Below are 16,769 nucleotides of genomic sequence, written 5' to 3' on the forward strand. Positions count from 1 at the left end.
GATGACCCAGGAGGTCCCTTCCAACTGTATTCTATAAAAATTTATGGCGCGATGTGACCATATATGGTCACGTATACCCACCCACCCGTTCCCAAATGGCCAATGATGGGGTGGGAAGGGAAGGGAGGGGTCCCTGGGGGGGGGCGTGCACACAGACATGCTTTGGGGGTCTCGGGGGCTTCTCTGGGGTAAAAGGGCTGGGAAAGCGGGACAGGCCACGGGAAGACTGGCCAGGCGGGGAAGGAGCTGGAAGTCCTCCGGCTCCGACCCAGCTTCGGCCAAGGGGAAGGGAGCCTCCATCTGCCCCGAGCGCTCCTCCCCGGGGAAGGGGCTTCTGCAGGACCCCCGAGCCCCCCCCCCGCCGCCCCCGGCCCGCCAACAGTTAAGCCCACCGAGCGCCTTTGCCTAGAGGGGGAGGGACGCCGGGAGCCGCCCCCTCCTCCTTCCCACCCCACCCACCCCCCCCCGCTCCGAATGGTCTCGCCCAGGAGCGCAGCGGAGCCGAGCCCGGCAGGGGCGCGCCCAGGTGGGAGGAGAGGGGGGGCCGGGGGGCTCCCGGGAAGAGGGAGGGGGCAGGAGAACTCTCCCTTAGGGTCGCCAGGTGTCCCCTCCCCGGCCACCTGCAGGATCCAGGCTGGGAAACGCCCGCAGATTTGGGCAGGGACTTGGATAGGGGGCCATGCCCCAGAGCCCCCCGCCCCCCCCCACCAAGCAGCCCTTTCTCACCTGCAGGGGAGATGAGCTCTGCAGTCAGGAGCTGTCATCCACGGGGATCCCCAGGGCCCACCTGGAGATTGGCATCCCTAAGTCCACCCTTCCAAGCAGCCCTGTTCTGGAGCGGAGCTGCCATTCCCGGGGATCCCCCAGCCCCCCTGGAGGTTGGCAACTGTACAGGAGAGGGTCCCGACCTAGCTGTGACCTGCAGTGATCTTCCCAGCCCCTTAAGGACCACTCCTGAAACGGCCTCCTCCTTTCTCACCACCTGCTGCTGCATCCTTTAGCTGGAGCTGCCGGGGATTGAACCTGGGACCTTCTGCTTGCCGAGCAGAGCCACAGCCCCCCACTTCTTCTCCGTGGGGGTCACAATTGCAGTGGGGTGGGGGTCACAATTGCAGTGATTAAATAGAAAGAAAACCTGCTGGCCTTGGAATACTTGTCCCTTGGGGGGGGGGAGATTTCATTCAGTGCAACTTCTCTCTTCTAGAGTTGAGAAAAATGTAGATTAAAAAAAATTCCTGTCTCTTTAATAGAGGCTTAATGTGTGGAAATAAATTGCTTTTTCCAGAGCGCAACAGTCAATCCCGTCTCCTGTGGAAACAACATCCAATTAAAGGACATTTTTAACATCTCCAGGCCAGTTGGCAGCCAGAGGACTGCAGCAGAGGGGGTGCCTCTTGAAAGCATCTCCCCCACCCCCCCTTATATTCTGAATTGGCCTCCTGTTTGTGCTGCTAATTCTCACTTGTGGGATAACCTTGAAAGCCCAGCCACAATATTAAGAACAGGCGATTAAAAGAACAGCTGCTGGGCCTAGGCAGCATAAGAACTACCCATGAAGGGGGAGCAGACAGTTAAGGACACTGTAAGAGAAGCCCCCTCATTAAAAGCGGGGGTAAAATGAGGAGTTTCAGCCAGGTCCCAGGAGGTGAGGAGGGCCCCAAAGTGGCTTACAAATACCTTCCCTTCTTCTCCCCACAATAGACATCTCCGGGCTCCCAAAATGGCTGCTGGAGAATCCCCAGCCCCAGCTCTCCACTCTCAGATGCGTCCGGAGGAACCGCCAAAGTCAGAAATGAAACTGGAGCCGGAGGAGTTGGTGAGTCTCAGGGCGGGGGTCATCCTGGAAGTCACGGAAGGTGCCTCACCTGGCCCCTGTGGGGACCTTGCTGGCCGTCGTCCCCATTTGGCCGAGCTGCAGTGCATCAAACATGAACCGGGAGAGGGGCTCTTGTCCCAGAGGTGGGAAACTCAGTGGCAGGAATTCCTCAAAGTGGTGCGGTCTCCACGCCCTGCAGCGACCCCCCACCCTCCAGCCCCCGCTCCGTGGCCCATTACGGATAATTCCGTGGCCCTCTTGGAGAGAGCTGGGGCTGCCAGCCAGCGGACTGGACAAGAAGAGGAGACCGGATCCCCACCGGTGGTTAACGGGACGGTCCTGCAGGCCGGGAGCAGCCCGACTGCCGCGGGGAGGGGAGACCACGGGCAGCCACCAGCCGTCAAAACGGAAGACAGCCTCGGCCCTGAGCAGCAATGCCGGCGCTTCCGGCAGCTCCGCTACCAGGAGGTGGAGGGACCTCGAGAGGTGTACAGCCGGCTCTGTGGCCTCTGCCACCAGTGGCTGAAGCCGGACCGACACACCAAGGAGCAGATGCTGGACCTGGTGATCCTGGAGCAGTTCCTGGCCCTCCTGCCCCGGGAGATGCAGGGCTGGGTGAGAGGATGCAGGCCGGAGAGCAGCTCCCAGGCGGTGGCCCTGGCAGAGGACTTCCTCCTGCAACACCACGGGGGTGAGGAACCAGGACCCCAGGTAAGCGTGTGCCTCCCTGGTAGTCAGATTCACAAGGCAGGCCGAGGCCATTACTGGGGTGGCAGAGGGCAGGGAGGGAGCTGTTCACGCCTGTGGGGACAGTATGATGTGCACTGCCATGCACCAAAAGCTGGGGGGGGGGCACCTAAAAAGAATTAAATTAAGAAACAAAAGGGAAAGGGAATCAGAATACAAGGACCCAGTAGTTGTGTGTCAAAAATTGCAGAAGAAGAATAGCTGGCTCACTGTAGCCTGCTTTTTACTACCTGAAGGCATCTCAAAACAGCTGCTAATCAGCACTTCCTCTCCTTACATCCTGTGAGGCAGGTCAGGCTGAGAAAGCTCTGAGAGAACTGTGATTGGTCCAAGCACACCCAGCAGGCCTCAGCGCTCTCTCTCTCTCTCTCTCTTGTTGAATTTTTGTTGAAAATTTTACAAATCTTAAAAGTGGCTCACAATCACCTTCTCTTCCACTTCCCACACCAGACACCCCGTGCAGAAGAAGCGTTAGTTTTTATACCCTGCTTTTCACTGTCCGAAGGAGTGTCAGAGTGGCTTCCATTTGCCTTCCCTTTCCTCTCCCCACAACAGACACCCTGTGAGGGAGGTCAGGCTGAGAGAGCTCTGTGAGAACAGCACTATCAGGGCTGTGACTAGCCCAAGGTCACCCAGAAGGCTGCATGTGGAGGAGCAGGGAATCAAACATGGCTCACCAGATTAGAAGCCGCCACTCTTAACCACGACACCCCACTGGCTCTTGTGCAGTGGACCAGTGGAAGAAGACTGTGGGCAAGAGTCAACATGTGGAAAGCCCGGAAGATAACTGTCTAGGAGGCCGGTGAGGCTGAGAGAGCTCTGAGAGAACTGTGAATCTAGCCCAAGGTCACCCAGCTGAAGGAGCGGGGAATCTCCCGATTAAAGTCCACTGTTCTGTAGCCATTACAACATGCTGGAGCATAACTAGCGAATATACAAAAATATGCATGTATTTGTTACAATTCAGTGAAAACAAGTGTAAGCCTAAACCATTATCTCAGTTCATAATAAAGTGAAAGGCCTTTACTGGTCCTGGGCGGTCCCTGGGCTGTGGCCACTGTGTGGCGCAGAGCGTTGGCCCGGATGGGCTGCCGGCCGGATCCGACACGGCTTCTCTTGCCCTTCTGCCCTCGGGCCTTGGAAGGCCTTTCTTTGTCCGTCCCGGACCCCGTTGCCAGATGGCTGCTCTGTGCTGAATGACGTGTTGTGGCACGAAACCCTCAACTCCGCCTTCATGGAAATCTTTGCGGGCCTTTCAGGATCCTGGCCTTTCCCCGGAGGAAGGTGCGCCTCTCGCAGAGAAAGAAGGGGGATCGCTGGAGGCAACCCGGAGAGATCTCTGCAGCGAGGCCAAACAGGAAAAGAAAGGAGAGGCCCTGCTGCTCGGTAAGAAACGGGGCCAGCCAGAACTGTGCGGGGATCGGAAGTGGCTGGAAAGTCTCCCTCCCGGGTCCCCCCTTTTTTTTGTGAGGTTTACAGTCCCCAGACACCTCGGCTGACCCCAGAGGAGAATGCAGGAGAGGTCTTGGGAGGGAGGGATAACTGGGCTGTGTAGAAATGGAATTATTGTTGTTATTTTTAATCCTTGCCGAAGGTAGCTGTTTGGTCTGCAGTCAATAAACTAGGGGAAAATGGGAAAAATTGCCTACCTCTTTTGCTCAGCAACCCTTTGACAACCCTTTAAAACTAGGGGAAAAAAGGAAAAGTGGTAGGCAATTCCTCCTCTGTTCTGTTTTGAACTCTTGGTTAAATAATGACCTTGATTTTTGCTCTGGGTTTTCTGTCTGTTTTCTCTCTCTGTTTTAGCAGGAGGCGACGGGCAGGGAGGGATTGATGGGGAGCCCTATTGTGTCTCCTCAGGAAGGACACACAGTCAGGATCCGTCCCAAAATACTGGAAACCAAGCTGGGCCTGAGAAACGTGAGGGCCCTGATGGGGAGGTTGGGAAGAGAAAGTTCCTCTCCCGGCAGAATGGCGACTTCTGCGAAATTTCGGCCCAACAAGCAACACTCAAGAGGAAGAAGCGGAGCAGGGGGGCTGGGCGGGAAACGTTTCTCTGCCGTGAGTTGAGCCCTGATAGGAGAGAGAAACCACACGAATGCTCCGCCTGTGGGAAAATATTCCGTCGGCGCTCGGACCTCAACAGTCACCAGCGAACGCACACCGGGGAGAAGCCTTATCCCTGCGCGAACTGCGGGAAGCGGTTCAACCGGAGCACGAACCTCATCTCCCACCAGCGGATTCACACGGGGGAGAAGCCGTACAAGTGCACAGACTGCGGGAAAAAGTTCTGCCACAAGTCTGGCCTGATCAGGCACCGGAGGACCCACATGGGGGAGAAGCCCTACGCGTGCTCCGCGTGTGGGAAGAGCTTCAGCCAGAGACAGCATCTGATCACCCACCAGAGGAACCACACGGGGGAGAAGCCGTTCGCCTGCTCCGAGTGCGGGAAGAGCTTCAGCCAGAGCCAACACCTGGTCACCCACCAGAGGAACCACACAGGGGAGAAGCCCTTTGCGTGCCCACAGTGTGGCAAGTCTTTTTGCGACAAATCCACGCTGATCCGACATCAGAGGGGCCACCTCGGGAAGAGACCCTTCAAATGTTCCACGTGTGACGAAAGTTTCTATCGGAGCAAAGACCTCATTGGGCATGAAAGGAGTCATGCCCAGCCGTCGGTGGCCTAATTTCACGGGCTCCCCCTCCCCAGGATCACGTGTTTCCATCATTGTTCTGGGGGAAGGGGGTGTTGACCTTGTGACGAGAAGGGAAGGGTTAGGAGGAGTTCGTCCGCCGTAAGCAGAGTGACTTGTTGACTGCACGGGCAGGAGGTGGTGGGGGGTCCCACAAGGCTGTTCCCTCACACCATGAAACGTGGCGCTGGTGGACGGGTGGCTTTCCATCATGAAGGGGAAGAATGAGGCTGGTGTTGTCCCTTCTCTTTCACGAAAGACGACCCCTTTCCCAAAAGCCGCACATCTGAGGTCCTTCATCATTTGGACCAAGTGGGCCTCTTTTGAATTTTGGCAGAGGCTGGTGAGGACAGAGCAGACCGCAAAATGGTTGCTGCAGGAGGCGGAGCAGATAGGAAAATGGTTGCTGCAGGAGGCGGAGCTGACCTCAGGACGTCAGAGAGCGAGGCCATGCGGAGCACTAACAATAACTCTTCCAACATTTCAGGCAGAAAATGTATAAAAGGATGCTTTTTAAAATGAACATATTATTGAAAAATATTTTCTTAAACGTGTGTAGCTTACCGTGAGCCATTCAGTGAAGTTCCTTGTGATGTTGCTGAAGAGATTTTTTTTTTTTTACTTTGGGAAGTATTACTTGTTATTATTATTATTATTTATTATTGTTATACGCCAGCTCTTGGCAGCTCACCAATGAAAAGGTCCAATAAAAGCATTTAGCCACAACAGAAAAAGCAAGCCATTAAAAAGAGCAAAACAAACCCACGACAGAAAAACAGGCCGTGGCATAAAGAATATGGTAAGACGTTTAGCCACTTAAAATGATGTGCACAAAACAGGCCACAGGCCGGAAGCAGACCATAAAACTGCTGAAATAGAGGGAAAATAACAGGGAAATGTAGAATGTTTGACCGAAGCAATGTAAAAAAATATCTGCACAATCAGATTTCCAGTGTCCAACCAGGAACGCTGCTGCGCAAAACCCCCACCAGGCCTCCCCCACTTTCTAAGGACATGCGGTGTGCACTGGGGTGCCCATGGGGATCATGTTGGGGAACCTGCCACAGACTGTCACGTCCATCCAGCCCGTGTGTCCTTTCGAAGGGAAGCGAGTAGCCCTAGATTCAGAGCTGACAAGCTTTTCAGCAGCTATCTGCAGTGTATAAGTGGCAGGGCTGTGTTTTGATGGTAGAACGTCTGCTTGGCATACAGGAGGCATGGAAAAGTCCAGGTGGCCGAGAGGAAAAACCACCTCCTGTACTCCTGGAACGCCGCTGCCAGCTGAGCAGACAAGACTGCCCCTGATGGACGGATTTGGTGGAAGGCTGCTGTGAGGGAGGGGGCTGTGAGGGAGGGTGGGGTGGGGTGCATAGGCCCAAGGGTCTCCTGGTTCTGTTCCTGTACCAGCAATCCATGATTTCTAATATGTCCGTTTAAGGGTGGAGGCTGTGGCTGAGTGCTTGAGCACTGAATACACAGTGTGTATTCGTGGTCAAGAGTGGCCGACTCTAATCTCGAGAACAGGTGTGAGCCCCCATTCCACCTGCAGCCAGGTGGGTGACCTTGGGCTAGTCACAGTTCCCTCAGAGCTCTCTCAGCCCCACCTACCTCACAGGGTGTCTGTTATGGGGAGAGGAAGGGAAGGTGACTGTAAACCGCTGGGAGGGAGAGGAAGGCAGGCAGGCAGAGGGTGGGGAACCTTTTCTGCACCAGTCCCCCCCCCCCCCGTGAAAGTCCTTCCGGATTAGCTTCTGGGCACAATTCAAGATTCTCTGTTTGACCTAGAAAGGCCGAGGGGTGCTGGACCCCAAACTGGACTTTCCACAGCAGGGGTAGTCAAACTGCGGCCCTCCAGATGTCCATGGACTACAAAACCAAAACCAAAAAAGGAACCCAACCTTAACAGAAAGGATTAAGCTGTAAAATAAAATAATGTAAAACTTGTTGCTTATTATAGTACACAGTTAAAAACAGAATATAAACTTCATAAAACTATACAGAACTAATGGCCTTAAGTACTGTTAGTTCTGTATAGTTTTTATGAAGTTTTTATTCTGTTTTTAACTGTGCACTCTAAAAAATAATCAACATGTTTGCACAAAGGGGCCCGGGGGTCTTCTCTCAGAAAGGGGGCTCTCCTACCCCCTCCTTCCTCTCTTGCATTGCATCCCCCCCCCCCTTTGCCCCTGCAAGAGAAGCCCCTCTGAGCTCCCCAGCGAGAGTATGTGGGGAGGGGGGGTCTCCTTCCCCTCCCAACAGAAGCCAGGAAAGGGGGCGGGGCGCAGACGGAAATGGCTCCCCTCCCACCAACTGCAGGTGCCCCTCTAGGACTGCAGGTCACTCCCCTTAACCCTTGGCGTCCTGGGAGAGAACATGAACCCAAAGCACCTGAGCAGAGAAATACCAGGCAGCATCGCATGAAAGCATCAGGAGAGCCCTGATGTTGCCCAAATTCCCAGCTTTTTAGTGGTATCCTAGTCAGGATTGCACCCCAAACACGGATGCAGTCACCTCCACCCGATATTCCCTAACCTTGGCCCCTACGCCCTGCTGTTGGCCCTCCGGGGCGCTTCTTGGGTTTTGACTGTTGGCAGAGCTTAAATATGCAAGGCAAAGGAGAAGCGAACAAACGGCAGCTTAAAGAATAAATAGCTTTATTGAGAAGAGAAACAACTTTGTCAAGAAGAGAGGAGAGAGATAGTCCTAACTGCCTGACCGACCGTTGTTCGGGAGGCAACCAGCAAGGAAGGACTCCCAAAGGAGCAGGACGGCTTCAGTTGAGCTGGTCAGGAGAGGATTTGAAAATCTGAGGAAGTTCCTAATCTAAATATGCCAACGAGGTCTCTCCTCTCATGCCCCCTGTAGGATACTCTTCCTACGCTGTTGGATTACGCAGATTCCAACACGCATGAAGGCCTCGGCCTCTCTGCCCCATCGCTGGCCGCTGTGTGAGACCGGAGACTGGACTAGAGGGACCCTCCAGCAGCCTGTTCTAGGGGCGGGGCTTATTTTTGGCAACCTCAGCCTTGGCCTTTTTCACACTAGGTGTTTGATGCTGCTCGTTCTAACAAGACAGGCTCAGTGAGGGAGAGGAAATTCAGTCAACAAGCAGAGCATCCTCAGAATCCTCCCTTCCTCTCCCCCCTTCTGCATTTGGAGAGTTTTTGCCTTCCTTGGGGGTCTCCCACCCATGGACTAACCAGGGCTGACCCTGATGATATGGGGCCACCCTGAGGAGGGCATCTAGAAAGGGAGAGAACCACAATTACATCTCTAGGAACTCCCTAATCCAAAGCTAAGCCACCACTGATATCTGTGGGCTTCGGACAGAGGAGACGCCATGCTGGGTCAGGCCCAGGGCCCGTCCAGTCCAATACTCTGTGCCACAGAGCACCCAAAACCCAGGGGCCCTCCAGAGGGACACCAGGAGGGCCAAAACTCCAGAAGCCCTCCCCCCATTGCCCCCCAAGTCACCCAGAGACCCCAAACTAGGTGCCTTCCAGAGGGCCAAACTCCAGAAGCTCTGACCCCATGGCCCCCCAAGCGCCAAGAGAGAGCCCCATCTAGACCTTGTGGCCAAGCTCCACTCAGGGGCTGCTGTTCCAAGTGTTTATCCAGTCCCCTCTTGAAACTGCCTATGCTTGTAGCCGCCACCACGTCCTGCAGCAGGGAATTCCACAGGATGATGACTCTTGGGGTGACGTCCTTCCTCCGACGGGCTCTAAGCTCATAACTTCCACGGAGGGCCCACAAGTTCCTGTGTTGTAAGAAAGGGAGCATACCAGAAGCACAAGAACATTTAGGGCCTTAGGACCCATGGCCGTGGGGAAGCCCCCCCTGATCACAGAAGTGAGGGTCAGGCCCTTGGAGATTTATTTTGTGTTTTATTACTGAAAAGCCTCAAAGTCAGAGCAGATACACTTGCACGAGAGGGAAGCCCGTCCTGTTTCCAAGGAATCAGCAAGGAAATTCTCTTCCTGCACAGAACAACCCCTCCCTCGAGCTGCTGGACAGGGAACTTCTACAGCAACCACAGCAGCCGGGCTACACAACCAGCCAACACAAACTAATAATCACCTAAACATTCCCAAACACAAGCAGGGACCGCCGTCCCGCGAGACCCAAGCCCCCTGCCGCTGGGTCTGAGAGAGCTCCAGCGCTGCCTTCGAACTGCAGCCAGAGAAGCGCCTCTGGCATTTCGGGAGTGTTTCTCATTCAGTCGCTTAACTGTGCTGGAAGGAAGGGATGGAGAACCTGTCCAAGTTTCCTCCCACCTGCACTTCATGCCACTCACGATGGGTTTGCTGGGACAGCCAAGCCCCAGGAAGACGGCACAGTGCTCTCCTTCGGGTACGACTCTATCGTTGGGAAGCCAAACGGGCACTCCAAGGGGAATGGCTGCTACCCTCAGAGTCCATGCACTTCCTTCTGCTGAGGGTTTTTTTAAAGGTACGTGACGGACCGATCGGTCACAAGCGTTCCTGCTGCAACTGACTGTTTTTTCCTCTTGCCCACTGTGGCTCTTTTGGTGCGGGATGCTGGGTGTCCCCAACAGGGTGCCCGTGGGCACCTGCCCAAAACATCCCTGGTGTTTCTAGAAAGGCAAGACCGCCAGGTGGGGCTTCTGCCCAGGAAGGCTTCCAGCAGGCCACTGGAGATCCAATTTGCTGTGCAAGCTGTTTTTAAAATGTTGCCACCACACGGCCACCATCGTCCCTGCGCAGCTGAAGAAAGGCCACAGCAGCCATTGGGGGCTGGCTCTGCTTCCTGGGGCAGCCATTTTGCAGCAGCCAGTCTACGGCAGCCCCCTCCCCCCTCCCGAATCACAATTCCAAAGATGCCCACAGGCTGAAAAATGTCGGGGACCCCTGCTCTAAGCACGTGGGCCTCGGTTCCTCAGCATGCCCGGCGGCCTTTTCGAGGGCCGATTCCTCGCCGAAGCTCACGCCGTACTCTGCCCAGCTGTACTGCCTCTCGGCCGTGTGGGACCTTTGGTGGGAAGCAAAGCTGGAGCTCCACCGGAAGCACTTCCCGCACTCCAGGCACTTGTAGGGTTTCTTGCCCGTGTGGACCCTGCGGTGGAACGTCATCTCCGTGTTCCGCTGGAAGCTCCGGCCGGGCTCCGGGCTTTGATAGGGTTTCCCTCCCGTGTGGATTTTCTGGTGGGAACTCAGGTACGTGTTCCGACTGAAGCTCTTGCCGCACTCCAGGCACTGGTAGGGTTTCTCCCCCGTGTGGATCCTTTGGTGCCTGTTGAGGTCGGTGCTCTGGCTGAAGCTCTTCCCGCACTCGGCACACTCGTACGGCTTCTCGCCCGTGTGGGTCCTCTGATGGACCACGAGGCAGTACTTCAGCGTGAACCTCTTCCCACACTCCAGGCATATGAAGGGCTTCTCCCCGGTGTGGATCTTGCAGTGAGTGTTGAGGTTAGACTTAGAACTGAAGCTTTTCCCACATTCGGGACACGTGTTCTTTCCCTTGTCCCGTTTTTCGAGCACGGGGATTTCCTGGCAGTCGTCACTTTGGGGGGCCAAGGATTCATTTCTCTGCTGCTCTTTCTCCTCCATTTCTCTTTCCTGCTCTTCCCCTTCCTTATAGCTGGCTCTTTCAGAGATCACTATGCGGGGCTCTCTCTTGGAGTCCCATCCACCCCCTGCCAGGAAGAGAAGAGAGAGAGGAATGGTTAAAAATGCCCGAGCGCCAGTGGGCTGTCAGGGTTCAGAGTGGCAGCTTCTCATCTGGAGAGGCAGGTTGGATTCACCGCTCCTCCACATGCAGCCAGCTGGGTGACCTTGGGATAGTCATAGTCCTGATAAAGCTGCTCTGTTGTGGGGAGAGGAAAGAAAGAAAGAAAGAAAGAAAGAAAGAAAGAAAGAAAGAAAGAAAGAAAGAAAGAAAGAAAGAAAGAAAGAAAGAAAGAAAGAAAGAAAGAAAGAAAGAAAGAAAGAAAGAAAGAAAGAAAGAAAGAAAGAAAGAAAGAAAGAAAGAAAGAAAGAAAGAAAGAAAGAAAGAAAGAAAGAAAGAAAGAAAGAAAGAAAGAAAGAAAGAAAGAAAGGTCAGCCTCGTGCACCTCTCAGCATCAAGGGAGCCTTACCCAGCGAGGCCACGTTGCCACAGTTCTCCAGCATGACCTCGATGTACAGGGCTCTTTGGTCCGGATCCAGCAGCGCCCACTCCTCCTCCGTGAAATACACGTGCACCTCCTTGAAGGTCACCGGGCCCTGAGAGAAAAAGAAAACATTTCGGCCTCTTGTAATACACAACTGTACATCACTGGCAAAAGATTGCAGTGATGGCCACGGCTTTGAAAATGGATTAGATCAGGGGTAGTCAAACTGCGGCCCTCCAGATGTCCATGGACTACAATTCCCAGGAGCCCCTGCCAGAGAATGCTGGCAGGGGCTCCTGGGAATTGTAGTCCATGGACATCTGGAGGGCCACAGTTTGACTACCCCTGGATTAGATAAACCTCATGGAGGCCCAGTCTCTCAGTGACTGTTAGCCATGGTGGCTGAGGGGAACGTCAGAAGCACTAAGCCCCTGAACCCCAAAATCAGGAGGAAACCTCATTTCTATGCCCACTGGCCTAATCCAGCAGGGCTCTTTGGATGGCCTCAGCCTTTCTGCCCTGTGGCTGGCCCTCCAGAGGATCTGACTGGCCAACATGTGAGACAGGAGGCTGGGCTGGAGGGACCCCTGGTCTGATCCAGCAGAAAGCTTCTGCTGTTCCTATTAAGGCCTCAACCTCTCTGCCCTGTTTTTGGCTGTGAGACAGGAGGCTAGACCAGGACTATTGGTCTGATCCAGCAGGGCTCTCCTGATGTTCTTCCGTTCTTCTATTTAGCCAAATCCCAAAGGTGGGTTTTTCATGTTCCCAAGGCAAAAAGAAGATGGCTTGCTTCAGGCCCAGGGAGACATGGAATGACAGAGGCATCCTGCACATGAAGCTGCCATACTTGAAACAGGCCCACTGGCCCATCAGACTGGCAGCCCCTATCCAGAGTCTGCTTTGTATCTCCTCCTGCCTCGTCCTTTGGGGATTGGACCCGCATGCCCAGCAGAGGCTCTACCTCCAGGCCCTGGCTCCAGGCCCGCCTCCCCTGCGACTCTTCACTGACCTGATCCGGCTTCCCAGAAGCTGTTTCCGCTCTGTGATGGAGAGAAGATGACGGGGCAGACGCCGCTGGCCTCCTCCTGTCACCTGCAGGGGCCACAAGAGCAGGCACGGTTACCCTTGGCAGGCATTCTTCTACTTTTACAAACATTTTGAATTTCAGTTCTTGGAGGGGGGGGAAACCCTTCAGTCCGCCTGCATTGTCTTTTGGGGCACAACCCAATATGCTGTTTGGGACACACTGAAAAGAAAAAGCTGCTTTTATACATGGAGACTGAGGTCTTTTTTGAAACAACTGAGGAGAAAGTTTTTAAAGATTAGCGATTACTGCCTTTACTCCAAGGAGAGCCAGCTTGATGCAGTGTCTAAGAGCAGGGGGAGTTTGACTCCGGCGGCTCCTGTAGGACCAACAGGTTTAAATCTGGGCAGACCGGGCCTGCAGACAAAAGCCGGTTCCCAGAGTTTAAACTCTGTCGGTCTGACAAGGGCTGCTGGATCCCAAATTTGTTCTCTTGCTAAGAGGGTCCTCTTGCACCCTCTTCCTTCGGGTAAATGTGGGATCTGTGGCTTCATTCCTAGCCTGAAAAAGGTGGGAAAAAGGAGGCGACAGGGACACCTAACAGTGCAAAAGGTGACAGCACCAGCCCTTGGCAAAGAGATTTCCTGGGCAGCCCCCTTGCATTCCCATTCTAGCCTCTCTGGCAGAGGAGAGCTGAGGAGCATGTGAAAGCTGAGTGGGAACTGCTCCCCCACTGGTCCTTACCTGGCGAGGGGTCCTTACCTTGGCCGCGCTCTTGCCCGACCCCCCTGGAGGGTGGCCTCCGTTTGGTGTCCGAAGGAGCCTTCACGACCTCTAAGGGATCATTCGTCCTTTCCGCGAAGAAGGCCCGCGTGCGAGAATCCTGGGTGGGAAACGAGGATTAGGGGATCAAGGGATGGGCGGGGGAAATACCTGTGGGAACCGGCAAGGTCTGTAGTAGGCATGATTTAGCAGCACCAGAAATGGGTGCTGGAGGAGACATGCAGCAAGCAAATTTAGAGGAGGAACTTCCTGATTATTGTCAACTGATCTCCTCTGAGCCCTGATTGGCTCCACTGAAGACTTCTGGCTCCTTCGAGCACACTCCCCCCGTTTGTCTCCCGAATGGATGAAGAACAGTTAGACAGGATTTTCTCTCTCTCTCTCTCCTCTTGCACACTTATACTCTGCCAACGATATCAGCACAAAGCTCTCTCACCTGCTCTTTTTGCTTCTTGTCCTCCGCCCGGCTCAGAAGGAAGCCTTCGGCCAGGGCCACCGCCTGGGAGCTGCTCTCCGGCCGGCACTCCCGCACCCAGCCCTGCATCTCCGGGGGCAGGACGGCCAGGAACTGCTCCAGGACCACCCGGTCCAGCATCTCCCGCTTGCTGTGCCTCTCCGGCTTGAGCCACTGGCGGCAGAGATGGTGGAGCCGGCTGCACGCCTCCCGGGGGCCCTGGATCTCTCGATAGCAGAACTCTCTGAAGTGCCTGCGTGGTGCCTCCAAATTGCTGGGATCGTTTGCTGGAATTCCTTGTGCCATTTCCTCCCAGAAGTCCCCATTGCTCCCAGCCCTGGAGGCCTTAGAGACGGCTCTTCCACCGGGAGATGCCAGCTTTTGTTCTTCAGCTTCCTTCCCTCCTTCCATGACACCCTGTCCCAATGACGCTTTTCTCAAGGCAAGACTCCGGATCCCTGCAATAGAAACGGGGTGTTCTGTGAATTGGTGGGCTGTGTGTGTGTGTGTGTGTGTGCAAGAAGGGGGAGTGAGCCCAGCCAGGCTCCGGGACCTCCCCACAGGAAAGGCTCAGGGCTCAGATGGAAAGTAGAGATAGGGCAGCAGTGGGGAGATCCCTATGTCCAAGGAGCACGGAGCACTGTTTGTTGGAATAGGCAAGATTTGTAGTGTGCCTGATTCCATTGCATATAAAAATATCCAACAGGAGGCAAGTAGGAGACGTGCAGTTTGCATAGGAGCTTTGTGGTATTTTTCAAATTCCTGTGCCCTGATTGGCTCAATTGGAGGCTTCCTGCTCCTTTGAGCACCCTCCCTCCCCCATGATTGCCTCCTGGATAACAATTAGTCAGTTCAACTGTTAGGACTATCTCTCTCCTCTCTTCTTTACAAAGTTATTTCTCTTCTCAATAAAGACATTTATCCTTTAAGCGGCGACTGCTCTATCCCTCCTTTGCCTATTTAAATTCTGCCAACAATTTTTCAGCTTAGTGATGGGTCCCTAAAAGCAGACTCCTCCCTGTAACTGAGTGCCAACGTGGTATGGTGGTTAAAGACTGGGGCCTGGGAGACCTAGGTTCGAATCCCCACACTTTAACAGAGAACTTGCTGCATGACCTCAGGCCAGTCAAACACTCTCAGAGCAGCCTACCTCGCAGGGCTATTATGAGGATATTTATTTATCTTATGGAAGCCTATGTAATAATATAATATATGTCGCCATATTGTGAGAATAAAACAAAGGGGAGGAGAACGATGTAAGCTTCTTTCAGTCCCTGTTGGAGAAAAGGGCAGGATTTAAATAACTTTTTAAAAACCTCTCTCTTAGGGTTGCCAACTCCAGCTTCGGCATTTCCTGAAGAATCTGGGGACCCTTGAGAGAATGGGATCTGGGGAGTGGCCTTCAAGGGAGCCATTTACTGCCAAGGGCCTGATCCCTGCAGTTGGGCCCCTACAGCTCAGTTCTAAACGTTCTGGGGCCAGCATACCCACAGCACCACCTTTCCCCCCCTACATCCATTAAGATCTTCCAAACAGCATCTTCCCAACGACTGGCCTCGACCAGCCCCCGTCTGCTGGAACGCTCTCCCGAGGGAGATCAGGGCCCTGGAGGGGCCCCAAACAGCTCTGCGGGGCCTGCAAGACGGAGGAGCAGTTCCACCAGGCCTACCGCGGGGGCCCAACATGAAATAACCCCCAGGAAGCTCCAGCTGGGAGGCGGGGAACACAGCCCCAACCCCCCCCCCGCCCCCCCAATCCTTGAGTGACATGCCACCACCTTGCATGGCTCTAACCTAAATTGCGGTTTTTTTGGTGTCCTTGACCCGAAATAAGAATCATCATCCTGGTGATTATTCATTCCCCGGGATCTCCAGGCCTGGCCTGGAGGCTGGCCACCGCACGCTCCCCCCCCCAGAGCCCCCCCCTCTCCTGCAGCCCCGCGGCTGAGAACCGCATGGGAGCCCCTCCCGAAGGACCCCGGGCCCCAGGAACACGTTGCCAACAACCCGGGGGAGGCCAGCCATCGAGGGGCGCCCGGCCCCTAATTGCTGCTGCTGCTGCTGCTGCTGGCAGGCAGGCGGGGGGGGGTCTCTCTGGCCGCCCCCCAGATCCCCGGGGGGGGGCTGCGGGCATCTCCCCCCCCCCCCAAGAAAGGCACCTGCGGCTCACTCACCGGGTCCTCCCAGGCTGGGGCAGCTGGGGGGGAAAGACCACAGATGGGGGGCGGAGCCACGGCCGGAAGTGATCCCCAAGCCCCGCCCCCACCCCGAGGCCCGTCTAGCCCTCCCGACTCGCGCACTTTAACCCTTGAGTGGGAGGACGGGCGCCCGCCCTGCCCGCGTTGCGTTTCACGGGCCCGGCTCGGTCTTTGCGACACGGCGACCCCCTTGGACGACCCCCCCCCGGCTGAATTAGGGAGGGGCGAAGCGGCGGCGGCGGCTGCAGCAGGGCGGAGTCCCGGGCGGGAGGTGGCACCGCCTCTGAGCCCGGCAGAGCTTTAGGCAAGGCGGTTGGGTCATTGCAGGGGGCAGCCGCTGGGCGGGAGAGACCCCCGTGGGGATGCCAGCCTCCAGGTGGGGCCTGGGGATCCCCCGGGATCACAGCTCCTCTCCAGGCTGCAGAGATCAGATCCCCTGGAGGAAAGGGCTGCTCCAGAGAGAGAGGACGGAGGGATGCCAGCCTCCAGGTGGGGCCTGGGGATCCCCCGGGATCACAGCTCCTCTCCAGGCTGCAGAGATCAGATCCCCTGGAGGAAAGGGCTGCTCCAGAGAGAGAGGACGGAGGGATGCCAGCCTCCAGGTGGGGCCTGGGGATCCCCCGGGATCACAGCTCCTCTCCAGGCTGCAGAGATCAGATCCCCTGGAGGAAAGGGCTGCTCCAGAGAGAGAGGACGGAGGGATGCCAGCCTCCAGGTGGGGCCTGGGGATCCCCCGGGATCACAGCTCCTCTCCAGGCTGCAGAGATCAGATCCCCTGGAGGAAAGGGCTGCTCCAGAGAGAGAGGACGGAGGGATGCCAGCCTCCAGGTGGGGCCTGGGGATCTCCCGGGATCACAGCTCCTCTCCAGGCTGCAGAGATCAGATCCCCTGGAGGAAAGGGCTGCTCCAGAGAGAGAGGACGGAGGGATGCCAGCCTCCAGGTGGG

At 55.6% G+C, this 16,769-nt stretch overlaps 2 protein-coding genes across 5 annotated transcripts; one reads left to right on the plus strand and one right to left on the minus strand.

The window, feature by feature from the left end:
* The first annotated feature begins 180 nt into the window (after window positions 1-180).
* LOC143834019 (uncharacterized) lies at window positions 181-6,306 on the plus strand. 4 transcript variants are annotated; one of them, XM_077330512.1, is made up of 4 exons: window positions 181-526; window positions 1,702-2,527; window positions 3,823-3,949; window positions 4,370-6,306. In XM_077330512.1, the coding sequence occupies exons 2-4, from the start codon at window positions 1,721-1,723 to the stop codon at window positions 5,248-5,250; spliced, it is 1,815 nt and encodes a 604-aa protein (XP_077186627.1). In that variant the 5' UTR covers window positions 181-526; window positions 1,702-1,720; the 3' UTR covers window positions 5,251-6,306. The 4 variants fall into 4 exon arrangements, with proteins under 4 accessions (XP_077186627.1, XP_077186629.1, XP_077186630.1 ...); XM_077330514.1 differs by having other exon boundaries at window positions 4,373-6,306; XM_077330515.1 differs by having other exon boundaries at window positions 4,424-6,306.
* A 1,587-nt stretch (window positions 6,307-7,893) lies between these two features.
* On the minus strand, window positions 7,894-15,890 carry LOC143834049 (zinc finger protein 213-like). Its single transcript, XM_077330589.1, has 6 exons — window positions 15,800-15,890; window positions 13,609-14,084; window positions 13,152-13,272; window positions 12,375-12,457; window positions 11,351-11,477; window positions 7,894-10,909 (listed from the first exon to the last, which is right to left on the minus strand). Exons 2-6 carry the CDS (start codon window positions 14,035-14,037, stop codon window positions 10,080-10,082), a joined length of 1,590 nt encoding a protein of 529 aa, XP_077186704.1. The 5' UTR covers window positions 14,038-14,084; window positions 15,800-15,890; the 3' UTR covers window positions 7,894-10,079.
* Window positions 15,891-16,769: the final 879 nt, after the last annotated feature.

Source organism: Paroedura picta, chromosome 3 (assembly GCF_049243985.1).
Source record: "Paroedura picta isolate Pp20150507F chromosome 3, Ppicta_v3.0, whole genome shotgun sequence".
In the NCBI taxonomy this organism is placed as follows: Eukaryota; Metazoa; Chordata; class Lepidosauria; order Squamata; family Gekkonidae; genus Paroedura; species Paroedura picta.